A 23213-nucleotide genomic window follows, 5' to 3' on the forward strand; every position below is an offset into this window, starting at 1 on the left:
CTTTCGACTGCTCTCGACGATTCACGAACATTTATGTGTAAATATATATATATATATATATCGGAATGTTATTAAGAATTAGTACATTGTAAATTACTAAATGTAATTACAAGTAAATTATATAGTTGTTATAAAAATAATATTGTTATTTCTTTCAATACTAATATCACTACTAGTAGTATTAGATATGAAATTTGTGATATATAAAGTGATACATTATTTTTACTAGGATTATTATCAATAACTAGTACTATAAATATCATTAATAATCTTATTACTGGCAATGTCACTAAAATTATTATTATACTGGTATATTATTAATACTTTTATCATAATACTTATTATTATTATTACTACTATTATTATTCATATCTTTATAACATTATCAATTATTATTATTAGTATCTTTAGCAATATTATTACTAGTGTTAATATAAATATTATTAATCAGTATTATTATAATTACTAAAATATTTATTAATTATCAATGTTAATTATATAACTTATAAAAAAAAAAATATATAAAAGGCACGCATTTGATATGCAAATCTATGGATTGTGATTAATTTTTGGAATTGTCGGGATTAGTTACAAGTCTTTTTCATTCACAATTTAAATATGAAATCATTGGCCATATACTGATTACTGCAAATATCGTTAAAAAAAAAAAAAAAAAAACTGAAGAGTGCTCGTTCTTCCTCTGCTCGTGAACCCCATTTCACAAAACTTTAATTTCAAATGAACTAACAAAATCTAGAAATGCAGAGTGGTTAGGAATGATCCAAGTAATCTAACTGTAAGTTTTCATGCTCCAATCCTTTCTATTTACTTCGAATTTTAAAGTCAAAGCTTAAATTCAAAAAGTCAAAGGTTTTGTTCATTAGGAAATTTAAGTTCTAGTTGAAGTTTTTGGATCAATTAACGATTCATATAGTTTCTAGGAAGTATTTACTATGTAATTCATGTTATAATTTTAGTCTAAAACATTTCAAATTTCTTAATCAATAATCGAGTTTGTGTTCTTGAACTAAGAAAAATCAATTGCTCAGTTTTGAATAAATTTTCAAATTCTAAAAATACAAATGTGTTAGGAATCTCTTAGTGAATCTTTCTGAAAAGTTTCAGCTTTTAATTCCTCAAAGCGATTTCGAATTTAGGAGTCAAACTTTTAAAAATTAAAAGTCAAAATTTGTTCTAAGTTCAAATTAAAAAGTTTTGGGGATGATTCGATTTACATGTTTGATTTCAATAGTTCCTATTAATAATTTAGGAACTAATTCATATTATGACCATATACGTTTACTTAATAAAAATCAATAATGCAAATTTTTTTTTTTTTGACAGTCACGAACAACAGCGATATTATCTTCATTTTTTTTATTTTTTTTTTTTCGTTTTCTAAAGTAATACATGTAACCAATGTTAACTGTTATAATTAATTGTAGTTTAAAAAAAATGGATATGATGATTGGAAACTAGCCTTTGGTCGATTAAAAATTTTATGAAGAAGAAGAGCAGTGATTTCGGGTTATATAATTTAATTGTTAGAATAATTCAGAGAAGTAAGGAGCAGCAGAATGGTTTATGAGGGTGTCAGAGTAGCGAGTGGTCGCGGGTTCAATCCTCGTCCATGTCATTTTTCTTTTTTTGAATAAGAAGAGTGAAAGAAACAGACTAATAAGGAGTTAAAAATAAATGATATGGGAGTTTAACCAGAGAAACGAATTGGTCCAGTGGATTGGTATGATGAGGGTGTTCGAGAGGTCATGGGTTCGAGTCCTGTCGGGAACATTTCTTTTTACTTAAAGCTCTTAAGGGTATATCCTCTTAACTTTATTTCTATTACTATTATTATTACTAGTAAATTACTATAATTATTATTATTAGTGTTATGATTATTATGATTATAAATATTAATATTATTATCATTAGGATTGTTATTATTATTATGGTTATTATTATTATTGTTGTAGTTGTTATTATCATGATTATTGTTATTATTTTTAGAATTAATAGTATTATCCTTAAACATTATTATTTTGACTATGAGTATGATTATGAATTAAATATTGAAGCATTAGGGATATATCCTTGTGACTATAAGAAAGTAAATTTAACAAATGTATGACTAAATTTATTGTATGAAATAAAAAATAAGTATAGTAAAAGATAGTTCATGAAAGCGAATATTATATTAAAAATGCCTAAAAATTTTAATTATGTTACAAGTGACAAAGATAAAAATATAAATATATGTATATAACTCAAGTATCACTATTATTATCATTATTAATATCATTATTAGTAAAAGTATTTTTTTTATATAGATATCATAGTTATTATTATTACTATTATTATTATTATTATCATCCTTATTATTAAAGTATTAAAATTAGCATTTGTATTAAAATTATCATTTATAATAAGATTTTCTTTACTATTATAACTATTCTTATTATCATTAGTAAAATCATTAATATCAAAATATCATTTTTAAGCAGATAAATATTTTGTACATAAAATATATTAGTTACATATACTATAATTATATTAAAATTTCACAAAACTATATCTATCAAACCTATTAATATTACTTATATAAATATATATACAAATAACAAACCATCGATTTTTAAATATAACATTAAACAATTATATATACAAATATGGATATATTAATATAACTATATAAATATTAACCATTATGAATTTATACATAAAAATTAAATATATAATATATAACTTAAGATATAATAAATAAACTTGTTCGATTACGATTATGTGTATTTATATATATACAAATGTTATAGGTTCGTGAATTCGAGGCCAACCCTGCATTGTTCAATATCGTAATATGTATTTTTACTACAAAATACAGTATGGTGAGTTTCATTTGCCTTTTTACCCTTTATATCTTTGGGCTGAGAATACATGCGCAACTTTTATAACTGTTTTACGAAATAGACACAAGTAATTGAAACTACATTATATGGTTGAATGATTGAAATTGAATATGCCCCTTTTTAGTCTGATAATCTAAGAATTAGGGAACAGACACCCTAATTGACGCGAATCCTAAAGATAGATCTATCGGGCCCAACAAGCCCCATCCAAAGTACCAGATGCTTTAGTACTTTGAAATTTATATCATGTCCGAAGGAGGATCCCGGAATGATGTGAATATTCTTGAATGTATATTGTGAATGTCGGTTACCAGGTGTTCAATCCATATGAATGATATAACTTTTAAAAAGAACTTTATTATTAAAACGTATATAACTTTTATAAATATCTAGAATCACTTTTGACAACTCATTACTTAACCAGTATAATAAATATAACGATATTTATATTTTATTTCATTAAATATATATAACGATTTAAATTAATATTATATATATTTATACGCGTATTATACATACATAGTTTTTATACTTTTACTATACTTTAACTTTACTTTTACTTTACTTTTACTTTACTTTAACTTTAATAATTCACTTTAATAATTCATACTTTAATAATTCACTTTAATAATTCATACTTTAATAATTTACTTTAATAATTCAAACTTTAATAATTCACTTTAATAATTCACTTTAATAATTCATACTTTAATAATTCACTTTAATAATTTAAAAATCTATTATAAATAGAATTCAATAGGTTTCATTATTTCATAGAAACTTGAAAATATATTTCTCTAAACTCTCTCAATCGATTTATATATATATATATATATATATATATATATATATATATATATATATATATATATATATATATATATATTTGCTCTGTATTATTTCAAGATATTATTAGCATAAATAAAATATTACGACGGAGTACTGTCCGAGTGATTTCAAAATGGTTTTTTTTGAATGAGTCGAAGCTAAGGAAATTATGGGTTATAGCTATGGAGGTGATGGGTATGGTTCATGGGTATGCTCGTGAGGTCAATCTAGTGTTTATCATCTCTATTGCGTCTACGTACTTTTCTGCAATATTGAATCTCTATATTGATACGTGAGCACTCATAACTTAACTTTTATATATCAATAGTGTATCCCTGACTAGTGCTCGAGTATATAGGATTATGCATGCTTGTACATTCGATATTGTCCTTAGATAGGTTTGTTGAATCCTGAATTAGATACATATGCTACTGAGATAGGGTATATGATATGCATGTCATTGGAAAGCTAGCGAAAAATTAAGAACTTTTCATTTAGATATCGAATGGTTTCGATGAACGGATTAGAAGTTATAGTCAACTAAATATTAGTATTATTGTTAAAATGATTATTATTACTATCGTCGTTATTATTTTAATAGAAATATCATTGTTATTATAAAATATCATTATTACTATTATGTTAGTATTATCATTTTATCATAATACCATTTTTAGTAAATATAAACATTGTTATTTTTTTATAGAATAATAATAATTATTATTACAAAATAATACAACTTTTACTTATTATTATTATGATCAATATTATTTTATCAAATAAATAGGGGATACAAAGATATTTTTCACCACGCGTAATATAATTACATTAATAATACTTACCACTATAGTTTTACGATATTAAGTGAACTTTATAAATTTTACTACTTAAGATATATAAAAGTATATTTTATCATATATAAACGTTAATATAAATTTTTATTAATAAATGACTTTTATTATTATAAAATCTAATAAATATATTTAAATATATAAAACGACTATAGTTAAGTTATATAATAAACACGTATAAATTTTAGAAGTCATTTTGGGTCAAGTTGACTTTTGTTGACTTTTGCATATTAGTCTCGAGCATTAGGATTGTGGTACACTATGACTTGACCAAAAATTGTTAGACAAATATTGACCAACATATAAATATATATAATTAATATAGGTTCGTGAATCCGAGGCCAACCTTGCACTTGTTAAATGACGTTATATGTATTTTTACTACGAAATACAGTATGGTGAGTTTCATTTGCTCCCTTTTATATATATTTTTGGGACTGAGAATACATGCGCTGTTTTTATAAATGTTTTACGAAATAGGCACAAGTACTAAAACTAATTCTACGTGGGTTTAAACCAGAAATATACCCTTAGCTTGGTAACATTAAACTACTTGTCTATGTACGGTAGGCGCGAATCCTAAAGATAGATCTATTGGGCCTGACAAACCCCATCCTGACTATGGGATGCTTTAGTACTTCGAGGTTATTTTAAACACACCTGATCTGGTGTACTTCAGAGGGTAAAACATGAACGTTAAGGCTTGTTACCGGGTGCCTACAACTTATAGAATAATTTTATACACTTGCGAGGGTACATATATTTATAAACGGAAATCTTGTGGTCTATTAATATATTGAAATGATTGTTATGATAAATCTATGAACTCACCAACCTTTTGGTTGACACTTTAAAGCATGTTTATTCTCAGGTATTAAAGAAATCTTTCGCTGTGCATTAGCTCATTTTAAGGATATTACTTGGAGTCATTCATGGCATATTTTGAAAGACGTTGCATTCGAGTCATTGAGTTCATCAAGATTATTATTAAGCCAATTATAATTGGATGTATTATGAAATGGTGTGCATGCCGTCAACTTTCGTTGTAAAGAAAGTTTGTCTTTTAAAAACGAATGCAATGTTTGTAAAATGTATCATATAGATGTCAAATACCTCGCGATGTAATCAACTATTGTGAATCGTTTATAATGTATATGAACTGGTCCTTTCACCTTTTGGTTGACACTTTAAAGCATGTTTATTCTCAGGTATGAAAGAAACATTCCGCTGTGCATTTGCTCATTTTAAAGACAGTTTTTTTGGAGTCGATCATCGCAATGGAACCAGTTGTTGGTGACTTCATCCAGATGGATTAGGACGGGTTCTTTCATACTGAATGCGGCCCATCAAAGTTATCACTGTTTGCAACCCTTCTCTGACCACCGTAAAATTTGAACCTGAACATCTTTGCATGGATGTTAGGACTCTAAGCATTGGACTACCTTGTAATGGTTCAAAAAATTTATCATGTAGTCCATCGAAATTATTCTCCTGCTGTTTTTAATCTTCTCTAACATCACAAGATTCGAACATGAGGCTTTTTGAAAAGGAGATTATCATTAGTTCATTATCTACACCCACATAGTTTGCGGCTCGAAATACTGTATTTTTATTCGAGGCTAAAAAAGATTTAAGCAAATACTCTATAGATGGGACAAAAATATACGGTAAGAAATAAGAAAACATCAACAGACAAATAATACTTCGCAATTTCGCACGATTTAGGATCCAATCTCATCTTCATATTTTTGGTAAAAATATATCCAATTATTCACAATTCCCAAGGATAGTTGAGCTATCTCTATCTATAAATCTATTTCTATTTCTATACTACTCCGTATATTGCTACTTGATACTACATCGTTGACCCCACTCTTATCTTGTTATATCAAAATTCATTTGCCCACTCCTTCTGGATAACCCATTTGTCGCTCCAATCCTGCTAGACATACAACTACGGACCAATCTTATAATTATTATATATTTATTAAAAATAAATGTTTATCATATCCTGTAAAAATACGGAGTATGTATTTACAAATACAAATTAAAATTAATTAGCTTTGCACATTTGGTTGACCGGTAAAATTTGAGTCGGTGCATATTTGGTTGACCTGTAAATTTGAATCAGGACAAGAGATCCCTATAATTAAATTTCTTATTGAATATTGATATAGTACCTTTAAGACAATTCGTAACGGTAGGGGGCGTGAGTTAGGGGCGTGAGTTGCTTTTTGATGACTAGGACGTGTGAGTTGTTTTTGTGGAGTATTGGTTGTGTGGGTTTTTGGTGTGGATTGGGAGTATTGTGATGAAGTGTTAAAATATAATTGGGTTAAGTATTAAAAGTGGTATAAAATAATATTTTAAATTAATAAAAAATAAAAAAAAGCTGCTGCCCAATCAAATCCTCCCACTCCCGTCTTCCACCCCGTTGCCAGCCCACGCTTGAACTCGCCGCCCCTCTCCCCGCCCCTTCTCCACGCGTCGATACTCCTCCGGCTAAGGCGTGGCCGGTTGCCACCTCATCCCCCACGGCGTGAAGAGGGCTCCGTTACAACTGGTCTAATAGCCGTGCGTTGCAAGATGGTTTAAAACGTTGATATAATAATACACTAATATTCGTACATAATTGTATGTGTTATAAAATACTTGCTGCTTGCGATCATGCACTTTGTTGATCCTAATTGCGACCATAAATTACATCTCACCTAGTCTAGTGTTTCTGCCTCTCGTAAAAGATGAACATAAATTAAAATACAGCCATAACTTCACCATTAAATGTCATTATAAAGAACAAAGTAAAAGATGCTCGTACATCTCATGGGGTATGGATCTTGGGTATTAAGAATGTTTCGGCCTGACGAGGACGTCAAAAATTTAAGTGGAGGAGTTTGTAACAGTCCGTCTCACATCGGCTACATATTGAAAGTATTGGTCCCTTATAAGTTTAGAGTTGCGACTAATTAGTATCTCCCGACCATGGTCTTAGTGGTTAACCATGAGCCCTAAATTTAATTTTGATTGATTCATAAAATATATGTATGTGATAGTTATCTAATACAATTACGTATATAAACACATATCAACACAACTATTATCATTGGTAGTAAAATAATCTTCTACTCAACTCTACTTTCGTGTAAGAAAAAAACATCAAGGAAATTTTATTTATTTATTTTTATTTTTTACAAAGAGAGATAATAGGACAATTTATTACTCCTTTTAATATTTTATTTTTTATTTTATTTAATATTTAAAATATTTAAATTTATTTATTTTATAGGGAATACAGAGATAGAAAAACGAACGGAAATAGATAAATAATTTGAGGGGCTAGTGGGCGGGAGGTAGAGATTGAGAGAGAAATGGGAAGAGCGTTTGTGTATGTAATACTTGGTGGTGGAGTTGCAGCTGGTTACGCTGCTCTTGAATTCACCAAAAAAGGTGTTTCTCCCGGTGAACTTTGCATCATCTCCGATGAACCTGTACGTAATCTCCTCTCGTTTTCATCTACTATTTATTCAATTCGTTGATGATTAATTGTATAATTGATCATCGTGTTTTGTTGAATTTCGTCGTTGATGTTCGTTTTACTCTATTGCACTCCAAGTGTTCGATGTTTTGCTTGCGTGTGTTTTACGAACTGTGAATGATTTGATTCCTTTAGGAACTTAATTTCATCACATCTAACTGCAATTCAACAGATTAAACTATAAATTAGGTATCGTACCTCGAATTTATGCAATAATTATCCGTAAGAAATCTAATTGTTTATTGTACCATGAGTTGCGCAGTTGTAACTGATATATTATTCTTCATATTTTGTACAGTAATTGGTTTCGCATATGTAAAGGTTCTGATATGGTTGAAATCCTTACTTTATTTTGATTGATTTACCGCCATAGAAGTTTCATTTTGTCTGTTTGTCTATGACTTGAGGTGCTAGATGTTAACAGAAGTTTTGTTAGTGTTGTAGTTATATAATAGGTGCTCTAGAAAGTGTTTGAAAGTACTGAAATAGACCTAGTCTGAATTAACGTCAGTGGTAATATTTCCGTTAAAAGTGAGCATGAAGTGCTCTTTGTATGAATTGTACTAATCAATAGCTAAGGCAAAATATTGCAGTTATGGTGATTCATTGCTCAAAGTGTAAAAACTGAAGCATATCTTAAATTTTGTAGAACTCACTTGAAAGTTGTAACATGCAGAATGTATTGGTGTTGTAACGACACTGTATGATTAGAGAAGTTTGATCTGTGTATTCATATTGATTTTTCTTGATACATAATTCGTGTAGGTGGCTCCTTATGAGAGACCTGCACTCAGCAAAGGCTTTCTACTTCCAGAAGGTATCTGCTTGCTAACTGTTATTTTTACATATATTTATTGTTGAATTGTTGAACACTTGAACTTAATACTTATGTTAATGTTCATTGATTAAATTGATGAAAACTGTGTTTCATGATTGTTCTGCATAGCTCCTGCAAGACTCCCTGCATTTCACACTTGTGTAGGTGCAAATGAAGAGAGGTTAACACCAAAGTGGTACAAGGAACATGGTATGTTTTATCCATAAGCAAATTAAAAATTTGTTTTTGTTATCGAAGTTTATTATAATATGGCTGTTTTGTATATGGAATGGATTATTCTCGAGGTTATACATATTTCCATCATATGATTAATAATGATTACCTTATCGAAAGTTACCGGATGTTAATGTTTTTCTGTCGTTTTATTGCTCATATATTGTGTTATTAATATATTCAGGGATTGAGCTGATTCTTGGTACTCGAGTGAAGTCTGCTGACGTGAGACGTAAGACACTTTTGACTGCAACAGGGGAAACGATCAGCTACAAAATTCTTATCATAGCAACAGGTGCTCGGGTACTGAAACTGGTTCTCAAACATTGCTAAGTTTGTTCTTTCATTTCAATGGGGACTAAGCATATGGTGCATTTTAAACCTCAAATAATAATAATAATAAAAAAATAGAATCTATATTATACAAAATTTCCCCACCAAAGATCTCATTTCTTAAGGATAGGAGCCCAAAATCAGGGTTCCAATATAATAAATAATGAACTTCTAGAAAGAAACATCAATTTATAGGTAACGAAAATTACGTAAACAATTTCTTATATCTGTAAACAGTATCTATTTAAGAATGACGATTTGGATTTTTTCTTCGGCTCAAACATATGCTAGCCAAGGTAGAGTATGTTGCTTTATTTTTATGAATGATATGTAATATGTATGGATGGATTTGTTATAGGCTTTGAAGCTTGAAGAGTTTGGTGTAAGTGGATCAGATGCCGAAAATGTGTGTTATCTACGTGATGTGGCTGACGCAACTAGGCTTGCAGACGTAATGCAAACTTCTACTGGCGGAAATGCGGTGGTCATTGGTGGTGGTTACATCGGAATGGAGTGTGCTGCTTCTTTGGTGATAAATAAGATTAGTGTTTCAATGGTGTTCCCTGAGCCACATTGCAGTAAGCACTCTAATTTCTGAACAGTAAAGTTTGTCTTCTTAAAATCTTGGAAAATAATGCCTGATGGCGGGCGTTAAAATACTTTACCATCTTCTTTTTATTATTATTATTTTTGTAGTGGGCCGTTTATTCACCCCCAAGATCGCAAGTTACTATGAAGAGTTTTACAAATCAAAGGGTGTAAATTTTGTCAAAGGCACAGTTCTGTCATCATTTGTTTTTGATCCAGAGGGAAAGGTAAAGCTCAATTATTTACATGGGTCTTTGGATCATTAAAACTGGAGGTGGCAAATTGGGTATGTCGGGTAACGGGTCAAAACAAGCTGGGTTGACCTGAAACATTATATGTACAAGATTTTAAGTTTTCAATAAATGATCAGGGGGCCAAATATTATGCATAAGTACAAGGTCTATTTTAGGCTCCTTTCGACCACATGTTTCATTTTTTGGTATATATGGGTGTCCAACTCGCATTGCGAGGGGCGACTAACAACGTGTTTCATTATTCGAACTAAATTTTTATAAAGTACCATTTTATGGGATTTGCGATAAAAATATAACCATATTTGACTCAGTAATAAGTAATTGTCTCCAAAATGCCCATATTAATTGAATTGGTGTTGACAATATGGCCGGGTCGGGCGATAGGTCAAAACTTCTGTGGTTTAGTTGAGTTGAAATACCTTTTGGTACAATTCTTTTTCTTAATAAAATACAAATATGGATTATTGTGTCAAATATGATTACTAAGTATATATTATTTCAATTACTATTATTATACTATTCTAGTGCTTTTGTACATAAAAGGAATTTGTAGATATTATGCATTCAACATACACTGTATGCCATTCAACCCGCCGATATCCTTTTAAACTGCCACCGGAGGTGGCAAAGTGGCTGGGTCTGGAAGTGGGTCAAAGCTGCCATTGTCTGGCTGCGCTGAAATACTTCCTTGTTCAATATATTTCAAAAAATTAATAAACGTTCAGCGCGTCACCTATGATTACTGATCGAGTGTTTTTTTTTTTTTTTTTTTTTTTTTTTTTTTTTTTTTTTTTTTTTTGTATAGAATGAATTTTGGAGATATGATGCATTTAACATACATTTGGCGTCAAACCGCCCGATATTCTTTTAAACTAATCTTCTTTCTCTTCAACTTATCTACAAATTTTTTTAAACTAATCTTCTTTCTCTTCATATACAGGTTACTGGAGTTAATCTCAAGGATGGAAGCTACCTTCCAGCCGACTTGGTGGTCGTAGCAATCGGAATCCGTCCAAACACGAGCCTATTTGAAGGCCTACTTACTTTAGAAAAAGGTGGGATTAAAGTTAACGGCCGATTTCAATCAAGTAACAGCTCGGTCTATGCAGTTGGCGACGTCGCATCATTTCCAGTCAAGATTTTCGGCGAAATCCGACGACTCGAGCACGTTGACGCGGCCAGAAAGTCCGCTCGCCACGCCGTTTCCGCAATAATGGAGCCAGACAAAACACCAGAATTCGATTATTTACCGTTCTTCTACTCTAGAGTTTTCTCATTGTCATGGCAATTTTATGGAGACAATGTAGGGGAAGTTGTATATTTTGGTGATTTTTCAGGGTCTAGTTTTGGTGCTTATTGGGTCCACAGTGGTCATCTGGTCGGGTCGTTTCTTGAAGGTGGAAGTAAAGAAGAGTATGAGGCTATGGCTAAGGTGACAAGGCTTAAACCAGCTGTTGAGGATTTGAGTGAGCTCGAACGACTGGGTCTGGGTTACGTGGTGGAATTGAGCCAGCAACAGCTGGTGGTGCCAGTAATGGATGTGAGTGGTTCGGGTTCGATACTTGTTTTGGATAAACCGGTGTACCCTTGGCATGCGGCGGCTGGGGTTGTGGTTGCGGCGTCGATAGCTGCATTTGCTTATTGGTATGGAAGAAGACGCCGTCGATGGTGAGAATTATGGGTGGGGAATTTTATTTCCATTGATTCAACTATTTGATACCTACACCTTTGTTGTGCAATCTATTTAGGTGGATTTAAGAACATGATTACTTATAAACTACTTAACATAATCAATATTCTATTATGTATAGCATGTGTGTTAAAAACCTAGCCATCATCTTCTTTTTGGATTTCTTTAGTCTACATGTTTGATTTTAATGTTCATGTTTGATTTTAATGTTCCTTTTAGTAACCTGAAAATTATCTTAACCTGATGTGCTTTTGTGTTGATTTATGTGACCTATTTATGATTTTAATGTTTCGATTTCTTATAATTTTAAAGTTGACTATGAAAAGACATATCATATGATTATGTTAATTGAAAATATTTGAATCCTATGCTAATGACTCTTGGGTTTGGACTATTTGGTATCAAGTGGCGTGGGTGAATTGCTATGTGCCTCGAGTCGGCTAGAACTTCAGTATTGGTTAATGGAGTTCCGAGTTCGACATGTGAACTAACTATAAAGAGGTCATAAGGGTGGCATTACGCGAAATGGGCAAGTTCACGGCTTTTTCATTACATATTTGCTTCTAAAGTTCTAGATTACATCATTAAAATTTTGCCTAAATCTTTAGGTACTCGTTTTGAACCGTTTCTTACTAATCTAAATGATGTCAAATGGTTTCCGTTTAAGATGAGCTTGGATACTAGGGTAACTAGTCAAATCGAATCTCTTTGAATCGGTTTTCAAACGTGTTACGAATTTTAACTTCTGAAAATGTTGTATGTTCTCAAAGTTAAATTTTCTTTAAGAATTTGCTCCAAGAGCTATGCTTAAAAGAATAATTTAAGCATTAAGAATGGTACATTGAAGTTAGGGAAGTACTTATTTGAAGTAGTTTTAAACAAAGTACAAATATATATTGCATGTCTCAACACCTTAAGCATAGTCCTAAGGACTTTCTTTAAAAAAATCTTTTTTTAAATAGGGATTATCACCAAAAAGTCCATTTTTTTTTACCTTTCTTGCATGAGAGCCCAAAAAAAAAATTGTCAATTTGCCCTCGCAAGGAGCAAGGTGCCTTGCTCCCTTGCGCATTGCGTCCTTGCGACCTTGGTTTCACCTGGAAGCAAGGAGCAAGGTGCCTCTTGCTCCCTTGCTTCTACCTGAGAGCAAGGACGCAAGGTGCCTCTTGCTCCTTTGCTTTCACCTGAAAGCAAGGTGCCTCTTGCTCCCTTGCTTCCACCTGGGAGCAAGGACGCAAGGTGACTCTTGCTCCCTTTACAACCGTGTCGGTGATACAATGTTCCGGTAATCATATGCTCAATTTTTAAAGTTGTGGTTAGCGTACTCAAATACTCATATTAAGTTAAAAGATAATAAAAGATGTTTTTAGCAATGAGTTGAAAGATCAGGGTGCTTAATGTAAATAAAACTAAATTAAAATTGACATATTAAAATCTAGCCAAACCTCCCAATCCTCTTATCCTATCATCTTCCCCCTTCAACATCTACGCACAGTTTCTCCAAATCTTCAGTTGTTGTAATGGCATCTTCAACACTCTCTACAGTCACTCTACGCTCCTTCTCCTACACTCCACGCGCCACCGCACTTCCGTCACACATTTCCCCCAAACAAACCTTAGAATTCCCCATCCGTACCACCAAACTCTCCCACCGCTCAACTTTCCTCCGTCCAGTCTCCGCCGTTGCCGCCGAGGAGAAAGTCGTTCAATTAGGAGATGAAATATCAAACCTAACCCTAGCTCAAGCACAAACACTGGTTGAATACTTACAGGATAAGCTCGGAGTCACCGCTGCTTCGTTCGCTCCGGCTGCCGTCGTCGCCGCACCTGGTGGCGCCGGAGCCGATGCGCCGGAAGCTGTTGAAGAGAAGACGGAATTCGATGTTGTTATTGATGATGTTCCGAGTAACGCGAGAATTGCGACGATTAAAGCAGTTAGGGCTTTAACGAGCTTAGCACTTAAGGAAGCTAAAGAGCTGATTGAAGGTCTTCCGAAGAAATTTAAAGAAGGTGTTTCGAAAGATGAAGCTGAAGACGCGAAGAAACAGCTTGAAGAAGCTGGAGCTAAAATTTCGATTGTTTAAAGAGCATGGTAAAAGTTTTTTGGTTTTTGATACTTGTTGAATGCGAATGCAATGTGTTTGTTATTAGTTGTAATCAGTTTCCTTAGTTGAATTTTATCCATTTTACGAATTCATGCCGTAATTTAATTCACGATCATATGTTCATTTGAGCTGGTTTTATCTTATGGTATTTGATTTGATACAGTTATTTGAATTCACTGATTAATTCACCTAACTCCTGTATACAACTCAATGTTAGATTGTATATTTCTTGAAACAGTTGTTGTTGCTATATGCATATTAGCAATCTTAGAATCTGGAAAGTGTATAATGATAAATGATCGTGTCCGAGTTTTATCGATTTCAAAGGACGAGTCGAGTTCGAACAAAGAATATTGTTCGATTAATTTCAAAAGTCGAGTCCGAACAAATTTAGAATCTGGAAAATGTATAATGATAAATGATCGTATCCGAGCTTTAACGATTTCAAAGGACAAGTCGAATTCGAACAAAAAACAAAAAATACTGTTCGATTAATTTCAAGAGTCGAGTCCAAACAAATTAATATTCGATTTGAGTTGCTTGAAGACTCGTGTAATAGTCGGACGAGTAATTCAGTATACATGGCTCGAATAGTTCGTAAAATCGTTTATATTCAAACGATGTCGAGTCGAGCAACACCGAGCATACATAGCTCGGTTACGCTCAAACATGCAAGAGCAGAACAATAATTAATGGATCTCTTGTAATTCGAACTCGTGACCACCTGTATACGTTCACTATGTGACTCTACGACAGATCTATATAATGTTTTTTTTATATAATTTATATAAATAACACCTATTTTTATCTTCTTTTATTTTACTTTACTTTTAAAGATCATGGTACCTGCATTATTAATTACGAATTAGAAATCTCATGTTTTTTGATCGTTGAACTCCCCTTTCTTTTTTTGGACAGCTGTTAGCTGTTAGGATCACTAGGAGGACTTAACCACTCACGCGTTCATCTCCTACACAGTCATACCTATTCTCAACTGCGTGCCTAGGAGAAAATCCGCACCAATCCATACGGGAAACCCGCACCAATCCCAAAAATCTTTAAATTTTGTCCGAAAACTTTCAAATTTTTCCCAAAAATCTCTATATTTTACCCCAAAACTTTCAAATTTTGCCAAAAAATTGCTACGCCTTCAAAAAGAATTTCTCCTCCGGTAAACAAAATTTTTACCACTGCCACTGAATATAATAGTAAAGTCGTAACATGTACGTAGTAACTAATTAAATTGAACAACTTAATAAAATCATTGTACATGTAGGTTAATATTAATTTATATTAAAACATAATATATATATATATATATATATATATATATATATTAAAACATAATATATATATATATATATATATATATATATATATATATATATATATATATATATATATATATATATATATATATATATATATATATATATAACATTAAAGAATTTTATAAGATTAATTAAAACCCGTAAATTTTCTTGTTCAAAGATCAAATAAAAAATATCATACAGTATATTAACCGATACCTATATGAATACATATGCAGTGGCGGAAGCAGGAAATTTTTTCACCGAGGGCGAATTTTTTTTTTTAGAGCGTAGCAATTTTTTTGGACAAAATATGGAGATTTTGGAGCAAAATTTGGAGGGTTTTTTTGGCAAAATTTAGAGGTTTTGGGGCAAAATGTTGAGGTTTTGGGGCAAATTATGGGAGAGTTATGGGCAAAATAAAAAATCCACCAGGGGCAAAATCGAAAAATTCAAAATTTTAACACTAAAAATTGCGAATCCACTGGGGGCGGCTGCCCCCCTCTGCCCCTTAATATTACCGCCCCTGTATATGTGTGCATTATAAAAATCTGTGAATATTAATTACATACTAATAATATCGAATATTTTTGGTACTTTATACATACTAGTGGCCAAAGCCCGTGCGTTGCACGGCTTGACCCATAGTCGGATAGTCTCATTAATCTTTAATTGTAACGAAATTGGTAGAACTTCTTAAAACTTTTAGTCCATAATCTAATGTGGTTTATCCCTTTAGAGGGAGTTTTAACATGTAATGATTTTGTTAATCATGGCATATTCAAAATTTACTTACAAAAGAAGTATCATTTAATGGGTCGGAATGACATGTTTCACTTATAATATCAATCAATGAGAACATTTAGTTTTAAAGAGATCCGATCCATATGAGCTTACAAAAAAAAACTCCTCAAAAATGCTATAGTGAATGCCAAAAAATAACATCAGATTACCTTAATGTATTGTTATTGAACCTTGTAGTATGTTGGAGTTGGACTATAGTTGCTCAACATCAGATGGGCAACCTGCGCGGTAATATTGAATAATTTACTTTAGGGTAAATTGCCCAGAAAGGTAACATAAAAGCCACGTTTTTACGTACTAAATTGAAATCAGACTCCTTTATGAGCAAAGCAAAAAATTAATATATCCTTTATTAAAAAAAAGTGGTTGTTATGTTACATTTCTGGACAATTTGCCCTTTACTTTATTCAGACCCGCCCAAAATACCACACCGAGATTCAATACTAAAATAATGTAACATTTAAGTGTGAATGATTCGTCCACCGATTGACTGAAGTTAGGCATATAACATGTGGTTATTTGTTTTTGCTTTGACGATGGAAGACATATCGGCCTGGGGAGCTATATCTATGTTTGTAGCTTGCATATGGTGTCGTGAGAAATCTAGACAATACTATGGGCAAATGTTAAGACGTCATTTATTTATTGTTTTGTTTATCTTATTTTCTTTTGGAGCTTCATTTCTTATGAACTTTTCATTTTCTTTTCGGTAAAGATGTACATGGTTCTTATCATTTTATTTATCATGATAATTAATAGCATCTTATGCAATATTGTTACATTATTATTATTAATTATTAATTAATATTAACATAATATTGAAACAGTAATAAATACAGGACACCACCTTTTGCAGGATGAAGATGATGGTGGTATATATATAATTTGCGGTATAGTCCGAAATGTCCAACAGTCCAATAATCGGTATATATATAATCTTAGAATTTATCAAAACGTATTGTATACTTATTGTCATGGAATGTACCAAGATTATTATATATATACACAATCTCGGAATTAACTAAGATTTTAATATTTTGTTATACTAATGATAACATGTCCAAATATATATAGGAAAAGTTAGAAAGGATATGGCTAATATAGTTTTTACAATATAAATTTTGTCCATACAACGTTAATTTTAGCAGATTTTGTTTTGCTCGCCAAATATTCATTACAACTCCGTTTAAAGTGAATCAAATTGCTATGGTTTCATAATGAACTGTAGTATTTAGAACTAAACTGAAAAAATAGTGGTTTATAGTCAGAGTTATAGGTTACAAATCATATTTGAAAGAGGTAGTCATTTCCGTCGAAAAACGACATCTTGATGACCATTTTGAAAAACATACTTCCACTTTGAGTTTAACCAAGATTTTGGGATATAGTTTCATGTTCATAAGAAATATCATTTTCTCAGAAGAACAACTTTTAAATCAAAGTTTATCATAGTTTTTAATTATCCAACCCAAAACAGCCCCCGATTTTACTACGACGGAGTATGTTCGGTTTTACGTTGTTCTTCGTGTTTACAGGTTTTAAATCATTAAGTTAGCATATCATATAGATATAGAACATGTGTTTAGTAGATTTTAAAAGTTATGTTAGAAGGATTAACTTTGTTTGCGAACAAGTTTAGAAATAACTAAACTATGTTCTAGTGATTACAAGTTTAAATCTTCGAATACGATAGTTATATATATATGAATCGAATGATGTTATGAACATCATTACTACCTCAAGTATAGTAGGTAAACCTACTGGAAATGATGAGAAAATAACTTGAGCTTCAAAGGATCTTTGATGGCTTGGAAGTTCTTGAAGCAGAATCATGACACGAAAACAAGTTCAAGTAAGATTACTACTTGATTTAAGGTAGTTATGTTTATAGGAATTAAACCAAAGCTTGGATATAATTATTTCCTTGATTAAGAATGAAAAGTTACTGATATTAGATGGAAGTTCTTGATCTTTGATGATTTGTTGGATTGGATTAAAAAGATTGAAAGTAATCTTGCAACTTCTTGATTCTAGGTTGTTTTTATGATGATTAAAGCTTGTAATTGAAGCTAAATGATGGGAAAAATACTTGGAGATGATCAAGTATGAAGTTAGAAGTATTTTGAAAGAGAATTGGGAGTGTAAGTATGAGAAAATGGAATGAAGAAATGGTGTGTATGCATAAAGACGTTTTTAGTTTATAAAGAAAGAAAAGATTCTTAATTTTGTTTTCTTGCTAAATAATTCATGCTACTTGACAAATGGTTGGTTCCACATGTTTCTTAATCACTTAAGGCTGCTAAGGAGCAGATTTGTATTGGTATATACCAATAGTAAATACATCTAGAAGCTGGGTATAATACGAGTGCAAATACCGAGCGAATACGAGTAGAATTCTTGATGAAAACAAATGGGAATACAATTGTGATTATTTTTGTTAAGTAAGAGTGTTTTGATGTATGTATTGAAGTCCTTCAAATGTGTATTAATACATCTTAATACACTATATATATATATATATACATTTTAACTGAGTCGTTAAATCATCGTTAGTCGTTACATGTAAGTGTTGTTTCGAAACCTTTAAGTTAACGACCTTGTTAAATGTAATTAATCCCATTGTTATTATATCTAATGGGATGTTAAATTGTTATATTATCATGATAACATAGTGTGTTAATATATCTTAATACGATATATAAATATTAAGACGTTATTACAACGATAATCGTTACGTATATATATCGTTTCGAAATCCTTAAGTTAGTAGTCTCATTTTATGTATATAGTTCATTGTTAATATACTTAATGAGATACTTAATTATAATTTCATCATGTTAAATATATATATATATAAGTTCATATATATATTATCATATTATTTACAAGTTATAACGTTCGTGAATCATCGGACAAGTTAGGTGGTCACACGTTTACATAAAATTCATTTCAATTAATCAAGTCTTAAAAAGTTTGATTACTTAATATGTTGGAAATATTTAATCATGTAAATATTAATATTGTTCAATATATAATCATGGAAAAATCCGGGTCATGACAGTACCTACCCGTTAAAGAAATTTCATCCCGAAATTTGAAGTAATACCTATTCAATGGGCGCTGTTTGTAAACAGCTATGGATATTTCTGTTTCATCTGGTCCTCTCTTTCTCAAGTGAACTCAGGACCTCTTCGAGCATTCCAACGAACCCTAACTATAGGTATGTTGCTTTACTTGAGCCGTTTGACTTCACGATCCATGATTTCGACAGACTCTTCTATAAAATGCAGTTTCTCGTCAATTTGGATTTCTTCAAGAGGAACAGTGAGGTCTTCTTTTGCAAGGCATTTCCTTAGGTTCTAGACGTAAAAGGTATTGTTTACTCCGACAAGTTGTTGTGGTAGCTTAAGTCGATAAGCCACCGGTCCAATACGTTCGATGATCTTGAATGGTCCTACGTATCTTGGGTTCAATTTACCCCTCTTACCAAAGTGTATCACACCTTTCCAAGGTGACACCTTTAACATAACCATGTCATCAACCTGAAATTCTAACGGCTTCCTTCGAACATCAGGATAGCTCTTTTGACTACTTTGGGCGGTCTTCAATCTCTCCTTGATTTGCACAATCTTTTCAGTAGTCTCCTTTATGATCTCGGGACCAGTCAGTTGTCTGTCACCTACTTCGTTCCAACAGATAGGGGATCTACACTTTCTTCCATAAAGTGCTTCGAATGGTGCAACATTAATACTCGTATGATAACTGTTGTTATACGAGAATTCTGCCAATGGTAAATATTTATCCCATCTGTTTTCGAAATCGATCACACATGCTCTAAGCATGTCTTCAAGAGTCTGAATGGTCCTTTCACTTTGCCCATCGGTCTGAGGATGATATGCAGTGCTCATATCCAGACGAGTCCCTAGAGCTTCATGTAGTGATTGCCAAAACCTTGACGTAAACCTACTGTCGCGATCAGATATAATGGAAATAGGTACTCCATGTCTTGAAAAAACTTCCTTCATGTATAATCGTACCAATTTCTCCATCTTATCCATTTTCTTCATAGGTAGGAAATGTGCAAATTTGGTGAGACGATCGACAATTACCCAAATGGTGTCATAACCCCATGCAGTCTTTGGTAGCTTTGTGATGAAATCCATAGTAATACATTCTCATTTCCATTCAGGGATTTCTGGTTATTGAAGCAAACCTGATGATTTCTGATGTTCCGCCTTGACTTTGGAGCAAGTCAAACATTCTCAAATGTATGTTGCAATATCAGCTTTCAAATTTGGCCACCAAAAGTGTGCCTTAAGATCTTGATACATCTTTCCAGCTCCGGGATGTATCGAGTATCTCATCTTATGTGCCTCATCCAAAACCAATTTTCTTAACCCTTTAAACTTCGGTACCCAAATACGTCCATTATAATACCGGGTTTAGTCTTCTTGTATCTCAAGTTGCTTGACTAAACCCTTGAACATCTCATTTCCAAAGTTTTCTTCAGTAAGAGCTCCTCATTGAGCCTCCTTTATTTGTGTAGTCAGGTTTGTATAAATCTTCATATTCATTGCCCGTACTCGAATCGGCTCTCTTTCCTTCCTGCTTAAAGCATCTGCTACTACATTTGCTTTCCCGGGATGATAGCGAATTTCACAATCATAGTCGTTTATCAGCTCGACCCACCTACGTTGCCTCATGTTCAGTTGTTTTTGGTTGAAGATATGTTGAAGGCTTTTATGGTCGGTATACATAGTACATTTAACCCCGTACAAGTAGTGTCTCCAAATCTTTAATGCAAACACCACTGCTCCCAATTCTAGATCATGAATCGTATAATTTTGTTAATGAATCTTCAGTTGTCGAGATGCATATGCAATAACCTTCTTTCGTTGCATGAGGACATAACCAAAACCTTGTCGCGAAGCGTCACAATAAATTACAAAATCATCGCTTCCTTCAGGTAATGATAGAATAGGCGATGTAGTTAACTTCTTCAATAATTGAAATGCGGCTTCCTGCTCAGAAGTCCATTCGTACTTTTTCCCTTTATGTGTTAATGCTGTCAATGGTTTGGCTATCCGGGAAAAATCTTGAATAAACCTTCTGTAATAGCCAGCAAGACCCAAAAATTGGCGTATTTGCATCGGAGTCTTTGGGGTTTCCCATTTTTCAATGGCTTCAACCTTCGCAGGATCGACCTGAATTCCTTGACTGCTCACGATGTGACCAAGGAATTGTACTTCCTTTAACCCAAAGGCGCACTTAGAAAACTTTGCGTATAACTGTTCATTCTTCAACAGTTCCAACACCAACCTTAAATGTTGCTCATGTTCTTGTTCATTTTTGGAATAAATAAGAATATCATCAATAAAGACGATAACAAAATTATCCAAATACGGACTGCATACCCGATTCATGAGGTCCATGAATACAGCTGGTGCGTTTGTCAGCCCGAACGGCATGACTAAAAATTCATAATGACCGTAGCGTGTTCGAAATGCGGTTTTCGGAATATCTTCTTCTTTGACACACAACTGATGATATCCCGATCTTAGATCGATTTTGGAGTAAACACGTGATCCTTACAGCTGATCAAACAAGTCATCAATTCTCGGTAATGGGTACCGATTCTTGATAGTTAACTTGTTTAATTCGCGGTAATCTATACACATTCGGAAGGATCCATCTTTCTTCTTGACGAAAAAAATTGGAGCTCCCCATGGTGAAGTACTCGGTCGAATGAATCCACGGTCCAGTAATTCTTGTAACTGGCTTTGTAACTCTTTCATCTCAGACGGTGCAAGTCTGTATGGAGCACGAGCCACTGGTGCAGCTCCTGGTACTAGATCTATTTGAAATTCTACAGATCTAAATGGAGGTAATCCCGGCAACTCTTCTGGAAATACTTCAGGAAAATCTCTTGCCACAGGCACGTCGTTGATGCTCTTCTCTTTTTCCTTCGTTTCGACTTTATTAACATGTGCTAGGATAACATAGCACCCTTTCTTCAAGCACTTTTTGTAACGACCCGGATTTTTCCGATCGTTTTACACTTATAAGATTAATATTTACATAAATTAAACCTTACCAACATGATAAGCAATATAAATTGTTGAGATTTATGTTTTTGAAAAGAGTTTTACACAACGTTTGACCGTCCAATTTGACCGATGATATCACGAACTATATAACATACGATAATTATACGTTTGTGTATATATGTATTTATATATATTCAACATGATCTAAGAATGTTTTAAAATCCCATTGTGTATTAATAACAATGAGTTATAAGTATATTTTGAAACTACTAACTTAAGTTTTCAAAATGATAACTATACGTAACGTTTTTCGAAATAAATACTTATAACCTATAATATTTATACATGCATTGTATAGATATGTATTTTATCACTTTTAAAGGGCTTACATACATAAAACAATATAAGTATATTTACAAAAGATAGCTATATTTGAATCCTCGTTCCGTTTTCTCAAAGATTTCTATACGTACACCTAGGGTATAGGTACCCGTATCATACCCATCTTCTAGATGTATTTACTATTGGTATATACACATCAAATCAACCTTTTTAATCAGCCATGTTATTGCCTTATGTATAAGGTAATTGGAATTTGGAAGTTTGTTGACTAATTTCACAAGATTACAACATAAAAATTTGTCCTTATTTTTACCATTCATGTTTTTAAAGGCTCTCCATCATTTCATTTTTAGCTCATCATCTCACTTCCAAATTACTCTCTAAAAACACCTACTCACAAGTCATAAGGAACCCATAACCATTCAGCTAGTATCCATGAAGATCTAGCCATAAAAACAACACTTAAATACCATAAGAAAATCCTTCCAAAAACACTTCAAAAATCCTTCCAAATTTACAAGTTTACTTCCAACCTTTTGATCCAACTCCACCACTCTTTTGGTTCTAGGTTT

The 23213-nt window shown here is 32.3% G+C and overlaps 2 protein-coding genes across 2 annotated transcripts; both read left to right on the plus strand.

Annotated features, from left to right (window-relative positions):
- The first annotated feature begins 7874 nt into the window (after positions 1-7874).
- On the plus strand, positions 7875-12221 carry LOC139861235 (monodehydroascorbate reductase 4, peroxisomal). Its single transcript, XM_071849551.1, has 7 exons — positions 7875-8070; positions 8883-8934; positions 9064-9144; positions 9353-9471; positions 9860-10079; positions 10198-10316; positions 11284-12221. The coding sequence occupies exons 1-7, from the start codon at positions 7951-7953 to the stop codon at positions 12013-12015; spliced, it is 1443 nt and encodes a 480-aa protein (XP_071705652.1). The 5' UTR covers positions 7875-7950; the 3' UTR covers positions 12016-12221.
- Positions 12222-13495: 1274 nt separating this feature from the next.
- LOC139862196 (large ribosomal subunit protein bL12c-like) lies at positions 13496-14300 on the plus strand. Its single transcript, XM_071850755.1, has one exon. The coding sequence runs from the start codon at positions 13554-13556 to the stop codon at positions 14115-14117; it is 564 nt and encodes a 187-aa protein (XP_071706856.1). The 5' UTR covers positions 13496-13553; the 3' UTR covers positions 14118-14300.
- The last annotated feature ends 8913 nt before the right edge of the window (positions 14301-23213 follow it).

Source organism: Rutidosis leptorrhynchoides, chromosome 8 (assembly GCF_046630445.1).
Source record: "Rutidosis leptorrhynchoides isolate AG116_Rl617_1_P2 chromosome 8, CSIRO_AGI_Rlap_v1, whole genome shotgun sequence".
NCBI classification, from domain to species: domain Eukaryota; kingdom Viridiplantae; phylum Streptophyta; class Magnoliopsida; order Asterales; family Asteraceae; genus Rutidosis; species Rutidosis leptorrhynchoides.